At 37.0% G+C, this 16300-nt stretch overlaps 1 protein-coding gene across 1 annotated transcript in view; it reads left to right on the top strand.

Moving 5' to 3' along the window:
* The window catches only part of DPH6 (diphthamine biosynthesis 6), a 199205-nt gene that overhangs the window by 133232 nt on the left and 49673 nt on the right, over nt 1-16300 (top strand). Inside the window, exon 13 of the mRNA XM_065636214.1 lies at nt 1425-1667. Within this exon, the coding sequence (XP_065492286.1) occupies nt 1425-1667 (243 nt within the window). The remainder of the gene's footprint in view (nt 1-1424; nt 1668-16300) is intronic.

Genomic DNA, 16300 nt, shown 5'->3' with positions numbered 1-16300 from the left:
TATAAAAAAAAAAAAAGACCATTTGTTCCAAACCAAAATATTACTTACATTTTTTTCCAAATTCAGGATTATATATAGCATTATCAAAACAATATTTCAGATATTTTAAACAATTTAAATAGTTGATAAGTGTCAGTTGATATGTTTCCTCTCTGCCTCCTCCCCCTCTTCAGCTGCTAATCATAGAACTTGTATGCCAAATTGTATAAGATACTCTTCCAATAGTTACATGTGTGAGTCTTTTGTGAGACACAGACAGTTATGAGGACAGATTTGGAGTTGCATATGGGTCTGTCACATGGCTTGATTGCCGTGTCTTCTAGGACACAGATTTCTTTTTTAATTATTCTTAATTCTGAGGAATTTTTACGGGTTATACAGTAAGTTCTGCAAAAATCTTCCTGAAGATCCTCTGCATAGTCCATTTTTCCTCTCTTTACTCCTAGCAAAATGCTTCTTGTGCTGACTTCAAAGCTGCTTACACCCACCTTACTTCCCACTTCTACACTTAGTTTTCTTTTGATATTGAATAAAATTTACTGCTTCACTGATCAGGAAAGGTACAGACTTTCTAGAGGAGTGCAGCATAAGAGGATGAAAAGTTTTGATATTTATATTAAGATTTTATAATAAATCTTTGAGGTGTCTGAATAGTAAGAATAAATGTTTCCTTTGCTGGCTGCTGTTAAAAAAGTATGTCTTCAGAGTGTTGCCAGGAAGACTTGGGAAAATCAGCCTGAAGTAACTGCATTGCAGCTCAGCTGAAAGCATGGATTGATGGTATATCTAGCCACCCATTTAATTCCATTTTCAAAAGGTGAACCCATGTCTTTGGTCAAGTGACATTCTTCCGTATCTTATTTTCAGTCTGCAATTTCCTTCTACCTTATGGTGGATTATCATGACCTTTTTCACACACAGTCTTCTAGCTGTTCTGCAGTATTATTCTTGATAGTATTTGTAAGTTAGTTTACTAAAGACACTACAAATACACGCTTATACTTACTTATATATACTTACATAAAAGAAAGCTTAACTTAAAACTTGGAACTTAAAAAAATAGCACTGAACTAAAGATAGCGTGCATCATCACTCAAAAAAAGGAGGAAGAACATTTATTTAATTGTGGCATCAGTGTAATCCAGCAGCTGCAACAGTCAGTAATATCAGACATTATTGTTTTGAGCTGACACATACATCCATGTTTTAACTGTTAGGTTAAAGTTTATTGCATTGCTGTGTTTCTATATTATAGTTAAATCTCTATCAAAAATTATCTTTAGATTGGCGTGTTTGCTGCATTTGTGACAGATGATGGCGAGGAAGAGTACTGTTGAAAGAAACTACCTGGAAAAGAGAAAAGTGCTTCCCTTGCCTTCTGTACACTGCCAGAATCTTATTTACTTATTTTTATTTTCTTCTAGGTTGGAGATGTTCTCTACTGTGCTGGACAGATTGCTCTAGTACCTTGTATGATGCAGCTTGTTAGTGGTGGCATATGGACTGAGGCCGTAGTTTCCCTCCGTCACGTTGAGCGAGTTCTTCAAGCTATGAGGCAGGAGACGGCACTTCACCACATCATCACAGCCAGCTGCTATGTCACTGAGAGCAAGTACATTCCGATTGCTCGCTCTGTGTGGCAGAAGAAATTACGAGAATGCAAAAAGGTAGCTGTGATATCCATTTTCTTCTTTGTCGATTGTCTTTTTTTCCCCCTGTGTCTTGTAGTCACATCAGAATTCTCTCGGAACATTTCAGAGGGGTTCAAGTAAAGCTGATGTAATAAGGTTTGATTGAGGTATTGTGTTTTGGGTGGTAAAGTGGTTGTGCACGACTGAGAAAGAAAATTGCTTAATTGAAAATTATGTTCATCACAAACTTTGTCTTAATTCCCCAAAGCAATATGTTAAAGGACTTTAAGAGTTGTCAATTCCTCCAACAAAAATGTAAACAATATCTTAGTTGGATTACCTCTGCCTATATATTTTTACATAATAGGAACTGGGCATTTTAATTCAACTTTTTGTGTGTTTCTCTGTTAAGGTTTTTTCCCCACTCTTTCTTAAAAGCGATATCGTCATGACAACTGAGTTTAGCAGTTTTTACTGCTCATTATTGTTTATTATTCAGCTGAACTGCTAAGACCAGACAGGGCGTGCCTGTCTATTGGCTGACCATAGATTATCTGTAACAGCATAATAGTTTGCACAGTGATTTATAACAATACTATAATAATTTATATTATGTATATGCCATTGATGGCCACAAGTCTTGCAAATAAAACATAACTTCTCTTATGTAGTAACTACATGATTGCTATATAATTTAATATAACTTAATTATTATAGTTTCTCAAGGAAATACCTGGCGTGGAAGCATAGCATATGTCAATATTACCATATTAGAAGGGAAGATGCACTTGAAACTTTCCTTCTATTTTCCTTCACTTTCAGTCTCCGCACTAGGCGCTTGTCTTCCTGAGTAAAGATATAGGCTTTACTTAAAAGCTTACACATTCAACCTTGATTTATTAATAAAGAACCATCTTAAATAGTGTTTACTACTCCTCCAAGACCAAGTGTATTGAATATTAATTCAATTCAGATCTTTTAATTCAATTTTTTGCTGACTGTGACATGGACCATGACCATGAAACCTCTGTGCTTTCTGATTTGTAATATGTATGATTTGAGGTGAGATTGGTGGCATTTCTCAGTTCTTTGAAACTTTTCCTTTTCCCAGATGGAATCTTTTAGGTCTTCTGTAGTTACTATACATACCAGCCCCTCTTTACCGAGGCGCTTATTTCTTATACTTACTGAGATTACTAGGCAGTACTTTCTTAGCTACATGAAAAATACTGATGAGGTTGTTTGCTTTTGGGCTATTACTATTACCTGGCCCATGTCACTTTTTGATTGTTTTTGATCGTTCAAGCCATAGCTTAAAAATGGATTGCTGCCTACACATACTTCTAGGAAGAGTTAGCCACCTAGCAGTTTTCAGGAATGTTTAAGAAAAAACATCCTAGAGGAGCATCAAACAATCCTAAAGGATGTTCATCAGTCTCATTCTGTGCTCATGAGATCATATTCATTAATGACAGTATCAGAAAGAGCAAAAAAAAAATATTAGCAGATGAAGTAATGTGTGCCAAAACACCATCTAAAAATGCTTTGAAAAAAAATTAAAGAATCAGTGGGAATGAGATGCCATTAGCAGCCAGATGTTCTAATTTCCCCATTATTTTGTCAACAGGAGATTCAGAGAGAGGAATTGAATTTTTCCTCAGGCTATGCATACTTTTTTATTAGTAAGGGTTTGTGTAAACAGCAAATCAGAGAAAAAGAGGTATCAAACACTTCCGTTACAAGGAACCAGAGGGAGGAATTGTCCTGCCCTGAAAATAAAATTGTCTTATTCATGGATATAGAGATTTTGTATTAGAGGAGAAGCACCAACCGGCACAGTATTAGGAAAATAGTTCCTTTACTCTCAGAATAAGGAAAACAGTAAAGTTTGAAATTTGGAAGAACATAAAATGACTGGTGAATTGTACAACAGTCGTAATTCTCTCTCACTTAGTCATAGAGCTGGTGAAAACAGGAGATACAGTTTTTACATCTCTCAAAATTTTCTTTGGAGCAGCCTGTCAGATGCTGTAAGATACAGCCTGTCTGTGTGGAAGCCACAACACAGTAGCTTTACTCTGAAGTTAGCTATATTTAGGAGTCTAAGTAACATATCCCTTACTTGTGTGGTTTTGTTTATTTTTTGGTATCCCAATACTGCTACAGACAGTTCTGTCAGATACCATGACATGAAATAATGGTCTGTTTTCTGCAAGTAAACTAAATCAGCCAAAGCAAAAGTATTTTATTATTCTTGAACTGTATTTCAAGCAGTGGCCAAAGGCATGAATCAATAGCAACGTACAGATTACTTAATAAGAACAAATAGTGTCTCAATTGAAATTATTCTGCTTCTGTCATCCATGGAAAAAGGAGTTGGTTTGTGCAAATAAAACAATGCGGCTCATAACTCATTTCATGTAAACTAGACATTATAAACCATAGAACTAATTATGTTTTAAGGATGGGGTTTAGACTCTACATTTCTGTTTGTTGAATATTCTGTATTTAATAGCAAAATGATGGTATATTAAGATTGAGGTATTTTATTTAGCACAGTGACTAAATTGTATGCATCACAACTGCCAAAGGTTTTTTTTTTTTAGAGCACCAAAAATGATTAGCATTCTAGTGATGTCTGGTAAATATCCTCTACATAAATCGTACTGTACAGCAACTTCGGTTGCATCATTCTACATATTTGATGTCAGTAGACTGGAAAGCACAAAAGGGATTGTTTAGGACACAAATAAATGGGACATAACGGAACAGAATATTAAGAGAAGTGTATAAATTGTTCTCTGGATGTGTTTATAAAACACAAAAGGTTTATTTCTAAAAGCGGGATATGGGCACAGAGTTGATCAAAACTTTGTTTGCGATAAGGCCACAAGGTCAGGCACATTAACCTGGACTTTAGAGAATTTGTCATATTACTGACAGTGACGATTGTCTTTTAGGAACTTCTTGAATTATGAAAAGAAAGATGAATTGAGTATTTTTCAGAATAACCAAATTATTTCACTGATAACCAGAGGAGGAGTGGCTCTAGTGAAGGTCAAGGAGGGGAGGGGACTCTAAGAGAGGGAGAAAATAGTAACAATAAGTAGGCCAGACCCGCCTGCAACTTCTAACTTGCTTCTGCCACCCAGCCTCTGGCTCCTTCCTTATTCCAGCATCATTCCTTGCTTCCTGCACTGCTTCTTTCCACTGCTGTCATCCTGATTTCCCTCATTCCAAATGGCAGCTCAGCATCTGTGCTCCCTGCACCATTCCCTGCAGCCTCACCCCTCCAGTATAACCCAGAGCATTGCCTCCCTGAACTCCAGTTACCCACAGCCATCGAGGGTTGTGTCCCCAGAGCTGGAATCCAACCCCTGTCCCTCTCTCTTCTTCATTCATGTGGCTTTAGAGTCACAGTGTCACTGGAAAAGCTTTTCTGGGTAATAAAGGAAACAGAAATCTGGTGGAGAGAAGAAAAGTCATAGTAGAAAGAAAAAGTAGTGGGGAGGGAAGGAAAAGAAAGAAACCCCACCAAGGTCTCCCTCGAAAAAAAAGAAAATCTTTGGATTGACATTTTGAATGTACACAAGACATTTCCTTCATTAAAACTAAAAGGGTACTGTAGGAACTGAGGTCTAGAGTGAGGGAGCCAAGGTAAGCATTTAAGTTCTGCAGATGGATAAGGCTGCATTGTTGTTAAGTGATGGTTGTTGAAATTAAAATATATAAAGGCAAGCAGTGGTTAAAATTAAAAGAAAAAACAAGCTGCAGTTGTAGAAATTAAAATCTAGTTGAGGGAAGCAGTAGTTACAATCAAAAGAAAAAAGAGAGGTTGCAAAAATAGCATAAAAACAGTTAGGCAAACAAATAATCAACGCCCAAACCTAGGAAAAATAATTGGAATTAGCAAATACAAGTGCCATCCATTGGCAGATTCCTCCCACCCCATTTTTAAGTTCCACTGCTGCAATTTCTTTGTGATTCCAAGGCACACTTTGTGACATTCTGACACTCTTGAGGAGATACATTTGTGGAGCTTCTCTAACATACCTAGTTAGAAATAGTAACAATTGTGTGGTAGAACAATTTCTGCCTGATCCAGTAGTTAGCATTTACACCCTTTTTTTTTTTTTTTTCCTTTTCTTTAAAGTAATGGAAGGAAGGGGGGTGTCGGGGAGGAGGGGAGGTGTGGAGTCGGGGGGAGGAGAAAGCTTATAGCATTGTTAAAACTTTCTGGAAGAAGAACTGACAGTCTTCCAATTAAGTCTCATCTTGTGTTTTTCTTCACATCTTTTAATGACAGTGTCATGTAGTATGATGATTTTATAAGCAGTTTTGCTAACTCATTCAGCAGAGTAATCAATAGAAAAAAATAAGCCAGATGGGTTGTAGTCCATTTGTATTGTGTAGGACAGATGGCATTATTGATAGATGGAAACATTCCAAATAATTATTGTATAATGATATAACAGTGACTGTGCCTGCAAAATTTTATTAATTTACTTTGTGTATGCACTTTATTCAGTAGGGGTTGAGTTGTGCCATTTAGACACGACTCCTGCTATATTTAGTTGGGAGCTGAGTCCACCCCCTACCTTCTTTTTCCCCTCCCCATGGGCTTTCCATGCAGAACCATCCCTGTAGTACTTTGTTAAGAGTATTTCAAGTGGTAGATTGTACTTCTGTCTGTACAACAGACTCTGCCAGACTGAGAAGGGCAAGATCATGATAACCTTTTTTTTCTACTTCTGAATGCCTGCTTTTTTACTTTCTTTTGTTATCTTCACCAATATAATTTTGTTACCTTTACCAATATCTTCACCAAATTGAGTGGGAGTGTTGATCTGCTGGAGGCCATACAGAGGGATCTGGACCGGCTGGATCGTTGGGCTGAGGCCAGTTGTATGAGGTTCAACAAGGCCAAGGGTCGGGTCCTGCACTTGGGTCACAACAACCCCAGGCAGCGCTACAGGCTCGGGGAAGAGTGGTTGGAAAGCTGCCTGGCAGAGAGGGATCTGGGGGTGTTGATTGACAGCTGTCTGAACATGAGCCAGCAGTGTGCCCAGGTGGCCAAAAAGGCCAACAGCATCCTGGCTTGTATCAGGAATAGTGTGGCCAGCAGGACTAGAGAAGTGGTCGTGCCACTGTACTCAGCACTGGTGAGGCCCCACCTCGAATCCTGTGTTCAGTTTTGGGCCCCTCGTCATAAGAAGGACATTGAAATACTAGAGAGGGTTCAGAGGAGGGCAATGAAGCCTGTGAGGGGTCTGGAGCACAAGTCTTGTGAGGAGCAGTTGAGGGAACTGGGGCTGTTTATCCTGGAGAAAAGGAGGCTGAGGGGAGATCTTATCGCTGTCTACAACTACCTGAAAGGAGGTTGTAGCATGGAGGGGATTGGTCTCTTCTCCCGAGTAGCCAGTGGTAGGACAAGGGGAAATGGCCTCAGATTGTTCCAGGGGAGGTTTAGATTGGATATTAGGAAAAAATTCTTCAGAGAAAGGGTTGTCGGGCATTGGAACAGGCTGCCCAGGGAAGTGGTGGAGTCACCATCCCTGGAGGTGTTTAAAAGACATTTAGACGAGTTCTTAGGGACATGGGTTAGTGCTAGAGTTAGGTTATGGTTGGACTCGATGATCCTGAGGGTCTCTTCCAGCCGAAATGATTCTAAGATTCTATGATTCTATGATAAAGACAAAACATGCTCTACTGTCTCAGGATTTCAGACATTCCAGCTTGTTTGACTGCTGTGTTTTATTCTTTTTACATCTTGCTAATCCCCAGCAAGATCTGGTACAGCTAGGCCAGTAGAATGTACCAATTTTGATAAGTTATGCAATAGATAATGTTTGGGGCTGTTGCTATTCAAATGTATATTCCATGACAATGTACTATTAATTAATTTCTTTCTGCGAATTAGGAGCACATAAACTTACAGAAAAACTTGAAAGCCATTTGCTGCTTTTGAAATAGAGTTCTTGATAAACATGACTGAACGATAAAAACAAGTTTCAGTTCTTATTTTGATTTGATGGCATATATAAAGCTCTGAGGCAGATCTTCCAGAACTATCTGAAATGTTATATCTGATTTCTTTGTTGTAAAAAGAAAAATGCATAAGGAAATATTTGAGTACATTTCCTACACCATGTTTTGTTACCAATGCAAAGTTTAGGATTTCCTGTATTTGTAAGTGAACCCAAAATATTGGTGAAAGGAAAAGCTGGATGAAACAGTGAAAGCAATGTATTTTGTTAAGAATGGAAGAGAATGTTGCATCGAAAGATAATTTAATGTAATTGCAAAATGTATTAATAGCTCTAAGACTATTAGCTTAGATCTTTTGCATCCGCCATTCATTTTATACATCCTATTTTTTTCTTTCAATGATGATATTATAGATCAGTTCCACTCTGGGTTATTTTATTAGGCAGCTCCTACTCCATTTTCCATCCTCAGTAACAAAAAATCTACCTGGTGAAATGCTTCCTATGGCACGAAAAAATACGTCTTTTGGCTTTTATAACGCAGCTTGCATTTGAACATTAGTTGTCTAGTCCTCTCCCTCCAATAAATTCCCGAGCAAACATACTACAAACTTTAAAGGTTCTCTAGCCCACCTTCTTCTGACAGAAGCTTTATTTTTTTTTATGGTAAGCATTCAGGATGGGTGTCCGTGATCCCATGGTTGTTTCATATCCAGCAAGGAGTGCTACAGTTGACTTTCATTCTGTCAGGAATGCCACTCACATTGTTGACAATGTGTGTCTTAATACCATGTGATGTAGAAGTGATGGAAAAAAACAGGATTTGCAGTGTTTTATCTGATATATATTGTGAATGTGTTTCTTGCCTATTTCAGCACTTGGGTAACATGATGCCAGCTTTCAGTATCTAAACTTAAACTTTTTGGGCCAGACTAACAAACTGTTTAGATGTCAAAAGATGTAAATGAGCCTGAGCTAGGATTTTTCAAAATATCTAAGAGCAGTCCTTTTGGGGCCTGTCCTAGGGAGCCCCTGCATCATACCTCCTTTGACGCTTCTCTGAATATCAGTGATAGTACCCTGTGTCCTTCCACTTTGCCTACTGAATAATGCAGAGGTCCCAAGTTATGAACAAGTAAATGCCTGAACCAGAAGCTGTCTAGCTACATGCAGTAGTTTTTTGGAGTAATTATTATGTTTTCATGGCAGTTATTCAGAATGGCGCCATGCTTGTGTAGCACAGCAGTGTGTTACATTGTTCAGACATGCCTGTAGCATTTGAAGGATACAGACTGTCATGAATTTAAGTTCATGCATTTTCTGACGCTTTATCCTAAGTAGAACAGAAGTAGCTTATGTTCAAACAGTGCAAGTTGAAAGCTTTTCTTCCTGTAAAGGATTGGACAGAGATTTTAGATCCTCTTTACCTATGGAGAAAATTACCATAAAACTTAAAAGTAATATAAAAAAAAAAAAAAACAACTGAGAGGATATGTACTTTTTGTTCGTTCAGGTACATGGGTTTTGTCTATTTTACGATATGCATTAGTTAATATCTATGTTTAATATGATTGTTAGATTTCCAAATAGTATCGTAAATTCTGTGCCCTATAGACAGTAGTATGGGAAATGCTAATTTAATTGATCTCCTTCTTTTAGCCATTTCTTGAACAGAATAGTTAAAATGTGAGGAGTAGAAGTGAATGAATATTGTAAAGGTATAAATGATAAATTAGAACCCTGCTACATTTACATTGCAGTAAAGTTTTGCATTGGTTAATTAATATAATTGGTAATCTTACCAGAAGAAAATGCAATATTTTTGAAAAACATTGCCACAACGCAGTACCTATGCCTATCAGAAATTCAGTAGGAAGAAAATACATGTTTCTATTTCCCTTTTTTGTCTCATCAGGTTTATAACATTTATTTTGCTACTACATGCTATTTTGAATGTTCCACAGTTTGATATATTAAACCAGGCTTCTTTTATGGTCCGTGTTAAGAACACACAGTGCATTCAAATAGCACAGTGGTAGTGGGTCTTTCATCTCGTGCCTGGTGTATTTCATTTCCCCTGTGTTCAGATTAAACAAAGCTTTTGTATTCATTTGAAGCAACTGCAATGAGAATATTTAACACAGGTCAAGTGCAGATAGTGGAACTCCAGAGGTCCTTGAAGATATTCTGCCTTTTGACACTGGGCCACAATGGGAGGTGAAAGAGTTCCCACTTTTTTTTTAAAGGAAGATTGTGATATTCTATTTGTAACATTAATGGAGCATTAATGACTATTAAAAATAAATACAGCCAACAAAAAGAACAGCGAAGCAGTCTACAAGATTTTAACTAAAGCCATTATTAGAAATTGAATGTACATGTATACATAAAAAATGGTATGATTGGATAATGTTCTAAACAACATATGTGAATTTAACTTGTAGAATGTAAACATAAAATATGAACAGTAGAAAATAAGAGACAGTTTCTTGTGTGAATGTTTGTGTAGACAGATATAGATACAATCAAATCCTCAGCTGGTCTAAGTCAGCATAGCTCTCTGATTTCCATGGACTGACTTGCACTAGCTTATTTGTCATTTACAGGTAATATATACATGCATTTGAACATTATTTTTCAGTTAGACAGAGTGAAGAAGTACATGTCAAGTTATTCAGAGTGGTAAACAACCTAGTTCATCCAGACTGACTCATATTCCCCTGCAGCAGTTCCCTTATAAGAGTTTTTTTGAGTGATTTTTCATCTCTTTTACTGAAAATATTAATTCTATTTTGATCCTGTCACTTTTGTGCTAAGCAAGAAGGCAAATATGCATCCACTGTTTGCTTAGGCCAGAACCTCTGGTCAAAAGTCTTGTGTGTGATGACTGTGAAAGCCATTTAACAGGATTTCAGCCCTGAGGCTGGTACCTGTTGTCAGTCCCTCTTTATAGAGGGGAAAATGCCATTTTGGTTGAAAAGTGATCAAGGTCCTACTTTTGCTCAGGAAACTTCCTGAAACTTCCTTAAACTGTAGTCCTAGTTACGTGTAGGGCACTTTAGATCCCCGTGATGAAAGAACACATTTCGGGAAAATCATCAACTTCATGGATGAAAAATAAAAATGCGTCCAGCTTATATAGTACTTGTGTACAGTTCTCATCAATTATTTAGTTGTAACACAATTAACACAGCTGGTAACACTTGAAATCTAACACTGATTTTCTTTTGGACATTATTCAGTATTAATATTATGCAGGTCTTTATGTGTCTCACTTATAAGCACCTTTGTGGAAACAACGTAGTTGACGAAGTAGTTGCTTCTGCATATATCTCAACAAAGAAGCAAGTGAGTCTCAAAGAGGAAAATGTAACTGTTACCCGATGAAAATACTAATCATCAATAATTTCAAATTAAGTCCGAAGTTTCGTTCTAATTTTTCAAACGAATGTTTGTGTAGAGTTGTAGATACCTGTTCAGTGATGTCTCATAGGCTCTCAGTGCATGGTCTCTAAAATTACATGGAGGAGACGTCTAGGTATACAAATTTTTCTCTTTCTCTCCCTCCTCATATACATATATATGCATACAGATAAGTACACATTGCATACATATCCATGAATATATATTTGTATTTTTTTTTAGTATAACAACTTTTAATAAGCATATATATTAATACGTGTCTCTTAAAGGCCATTTATTGAAAACTTTCCGTTCTAATCTTCTGAGCATGGACTCACCTGCCTTCAGGAACATGAGTTAAGATCCCATTATATATTTCAGTAGTAACTTGAGAGACGTCTCTTCATCTTTAAGACAACAAGCTTGCTTTCCATGTGTCTCATTCCAATGACTGGTGAGAACAGTTACGCATTTAACTCAGACTCGGCTTATAATTTTTAGGTTATTGTGAACTTCCTCTTGTGAGTGGACATAGTGGTACTGACTGGGATAGAGTTATTTTTCTTCATAGCAGCCCCTGTAGTGTGGTGGTTTGGATTTGTGTTGATAGCAGACCAGTGCCTGCACAGCCTCCAGGCTTTCATCTTTTTTCGACTTTGCCTGCACCCAGCAAGCAGACTGGGTTTGAGAAGAAGCTGGGAGGGGGTACAGCTGAGACAGCTGACCCAAATAGACCAAAGGGTGTTATATACCATATAAATTGCTTGACAGTAAAAACTGGAGCAGGGATAAGTCTTTTCTGAAGTAGCCTTTGCTCAGAGACTGGCTGGGCATCAGTCTGCTGGTGGGAGGTGATGATTGTTTTCTCTTTCCTTCTGTTATTAAACTGTCTTTATCTCCACCCATGATTTTTTTCTCTCTTTTGTCCTGCTGAGTTCTCCCTGATCTTGCTGCGGGGGGTGTGAGCGAGCGACTCGGTGCGGGGTGGGGGGGGTTACCTGCCAACTGTGGACAATCCGGCACAGCGGGCTGTGAGAAATTGCCTGAATTGCATCACCCGAGCTTGATTCCTGTAACATTGAACTGAGGGAAAACTTGTCCTGCAAAATCCAAGTTCCAAACTGTATGGAGGACATTCTTGACCAATATAAATGGCTTGACTTAAAATAAAGGGCGTGTGCAGTCCTAAAGTCCTGTTATATTTTATTTAACTGATCTTGCTTTGCAGTTATACCATTTGAAAAAATGAAAGTATCAGACTACACTGCTGAAAACATTTGCCGCAAAGATACTCACATACATAAGATGAAGGAATGTCAATGTTTGTATTTTCCACTAAAAATCTTTGTTTACTAAAAAGTGCCACACTCAAAATCATGTTACTAATAAAGGTGGGTGTCTCAATGAGGGAGAGCCTGGCAATTAATAGAAGTTTAATAGTGCCATCAGAATTTTTAACTTGTTTTTCTTCTGCCTCCAGCGGCCTCACAATTTTTTTACATTGCATACTGCAAAATTTAACTACAGGTTTAACCTCAGTAGCTAATGGTCCTGTACATGCACAGGAGAACAAGTGATCCTAGTTTGAACACATGAGATAAAAGCTGACATTTCGTTTGAAAATGAGTTCCAGAGCTCAAGGTCAAAGTTGAGAAGGAAAGTAGACTTTCAAAGAAAACATCTTTGCAATCAGTATCTGATGTTTAAATTCTAAATCATAAAATCGCTTATCCTTAATGCCCACAAAGTAGATTTTGACCATTAACTTTTCTCGTTTTCTGTCTCATTTTGTACACACTCTCAAATGATTTTCAAGTGGAATCTTTCCATCTTGAACATCCTTAATTCAGTTCAACTCCCTTTCCTAACTGCTTATTTTTGACGCTACACATGAAGAATAAAACCCTCAGAGTGACAGTCTGTGATCGTGTTTCATGTGGCAGATTTCATTTGCTTTCAGTTTATATTGCTATCAATTTATGACTTTGTTCCTTAAATAGTTATCTTTTTTCCACATTGTAACTGATATATTGAATGATGTATGTTTGAGAGATAGTTCAAGGAATCTTAACTTCAGTCATTAACTGGTTATCTCTTGGCTCAGGAACCTTTAGTTTGTTGAAAGGAAGTTAATATTTTTAAAGCAAATAAACCAGCTTTTCAATATGTAATTATTTTCTTATCATTTTACATTTTCATGCCCTTCTGAGCATCTAGCATGCAGTGCTTGAATTTACATTTAGCTCTGCAGGAACTGCTTTAAATACTATTATTACGAAGGAAGAAATCAAAAATCAAAGGGAATTTTTAGTACAATAGTGAGGTATAGGAAGGTGCAATTGGAGTAACAGCAGCCTACATTATTATATAGAACTAACTCACAGCTTGACAGAAAGTCCCTGCTGGGGAGGAAATGTAGGGGAACTGGCAAAATTTTGCTACATCTGCTCCCTACTGCTAATAAGCTTTAACCTGTTTCTTTTTTATTATGCTTACTGTTTAGATATTTTGCTTCCAAAATTATATCTGTAACTACGAGAACACATAAAAGGGAGCACGACAGGTAGGGCTGTTTAAAAATTTAAAGCCATCGGCAAGGGATATTAAAGGCCGTAATGAGTAAGATGGTTGCCTTCTCAGTGTGGGTTTTTAGAGTTCAGGCACTGCAGCACTGGTAGAAAGACTGAGTGTCAGTAGTGAGTAAAACGGATTTCATAGCTTGAGTAGCTTGTACAGCCAGAAGGCACCATGAGATCATTTAGTCTGACCTGTATATCACAGACCATTACGTTTCACCCAGAAATTACTGTTTTGAAGCCTGTGAGTATACTTAGACTAAAATATATCAGACCATAAGAGTTTAAAATACTTTATGCCACAGGAGAACCAGGAGGCTGAGCTTCCCATGCGGTAGGAAGGGTGTTTATCAGCTCAGTAAGTACACGGGGTGGCATGACTACTTGTGCAGAATAAGCCAAACAACCAAAGGCTTGTATCCACTTAAAGAAATTGAAAATCCCTTTCTGACCCCTTTGACTTAGCAACAAAAATAGAGGTATTCATATTGTATCAGAGCGCTTGCTTACTGAAACATTCTGCTCAAGCCATAAACAGTTCCTTCAGGGAAAAATAAATAATAAATAAATAGAACCCAAACCAACCAGAATTAACAAAAGTTAGATTTAATCTGTCTCATTATGTATCAGTGGGAGCAGTTAAGGGCCCAGTAAGAGGGAAAATCTTCTCCTTTCAGCAGTCGAATCCATTTTTAAAGCTAATATTAATTGCCTAGTTCTGAATTTCAGGCATTATGCCCTTTTGACAGCCATGCTAGCAGTCCTGTGCTTCTCAAATTCTCAGTCCAGACACCGTCATTGCAGTCCTTTCAATGCAATTTCCTCTGAATAATCAGTGCTATGGCTGATGTTTATAACCATCTAAAAATGTGGGGAAAATGGTATTCTATATTTTCCCTTTGATATTATCACATCCTTCCCATAACTGATTATCCAACATTTAAAAAACTTTTTTTTGCTCTGATGCTGGCATAATTGTCACATAAAATTATGAAATGTATTTCGAAGAGAGATTTAAATGTATAGAATTCTGTGGGTAGTTGAAAACTCTTAAGTCCATGGGGCTATTGAGACTATGCTTTTAGATAATGGAATAGAACAAGATTGTGATCCTTACCTGCTAAATCAAGCAATAATAGAAGTCTCAGTCTTAAAAAAGGCGAATCTTCTCCATTACTCTGTGTGCAGAAGTCTGTGTCTTTCAGCAGGCCAGTTTGCATTTTCTACTTTTTTTTCCAATTTATTCTAGCAAGTAATTATTTGAGCTTACTTTTCAAGAAAACTTCCAGGTTGCTAAATCCAGAAAGCAGAGGTGTTAGCCTAGTTCTTAGAGACTTTGTATACAGCCTTCAGGCTTTTGATTGCTTATTTGTTCTAGAGATTCCTTCAAAGCTGACTGTGTCTTCATGGAAATGTGATAGTGATTGCTCCTATTTTGATCATGTCACAGAGCTTCTCAGTTTCCAAAATGAAAGGATGAAAACACAGACATCCAACAATAGAAAGCAGAAAATAAATTAACAAGCAAATGATAACCTTATGTACTGAACATAATCAAAAGAAAGCTTGTAAGGCTAGGTCTTTAATTTCAGCTAAGCCCTTTTGTCACAGAAAAATGATGAAAATTTATACCACTTCTTGGCCTCTATTGACGATCATGGTAAAAGATAGAATAGCAAGATGCTAAATTATTCTGTTTGAATGATATAAGCTACAGACCAGGCATAGGTATTGACCTGATTTATGAACTCTTTTTCATGAGTTTACATATTTGCTTATCTTTTTATATAATGCTTACATATACTTACAGTAGTACTATTCAGAGACCATTTGCCATGAAAGTTTTGATTCTACAAAGACTTAAACATATCCTTTATGCACCAAAAAGCTGTGTCAACTTATAAGATCAAATTTACGCTAGATTTATTGTGGGATTTGGGCCCTAAGAATGATTTCGGTTAATTTTTGTGGTAGTTTCTTCTGACATACTTGGTTGACTACTATAAAATTTTAGCCTATCACCTTGACAAATCCTAATAATAGCCAGCAATATATTGTATAGATTTCAGATTTCCTCATTTACTTCACCTGCAGAATACCTCTCTGGGAAAAGCTAACCTATTGTGCTTGGCATGTTAATTGCTGACCATTTCATGTCTAATAATTAATTTTGCATCACTGCCACAGCTGCATGCAGAATTTTTCACAATTATTATGAAGAAAGCTTAATTTGTATTTTTTCCCAAATGCCAGCATGTGGAATTAGAATAGTTATATTAAGAGATTACATTAATTTGAAATCCATTCAAATTACAAGAATTGAGTAAAAGTACCCTTAGAAATAGTACTGCCTCTAAATTTCTATACCCATATTCATTCCCCTGTATTTCCCCTTTTTCATGTTTCTGTTTTTTTAAAGGTAAAGACTGCACAAAAAAAAATTATTCTGCAAAATGTGCTATCAGATGCTGACACAAAAAATAATGAACCACCTTGTTTTCTCTAGATTTTACTTGGTTCGGTAACACCAAGTAAGTACAGGTTCTGTTTTCCTGTTGACATTGTACAAAATAGTTTCTACGTGACACAGTGGTAATTGAAGTACTGTCAGCTTTGTCCAACACATTGTAGAGCAGAGAGGACTAAATTTCTGAAGGACTTGTTGATTTTGTTTGTTTTGTGTTTTTTTTAATATTGGCCGTAT

This window comes from Caloenas nicobarica, chromosome 5, assembly GCF_036013445.1.
Source record: "Caloenas nicobarica isolate bCalNic1 chromosome 5, bCalNic1.hap1, whole genome shotgun sequence".
In the NCBI taxonomy this organism is placed as follows: domain Eukaryota; kingdom Metazoa; phylum Chordata; class Aves; order Columbiformes; family Columbidae; genus Caloenas; species Caloenas nicobarica.
The sequence above is the reverse complement of the archived record's forward strand: the minus strand, read 5'-3'. Positions and strand labels throughout refer to the sequence as shown.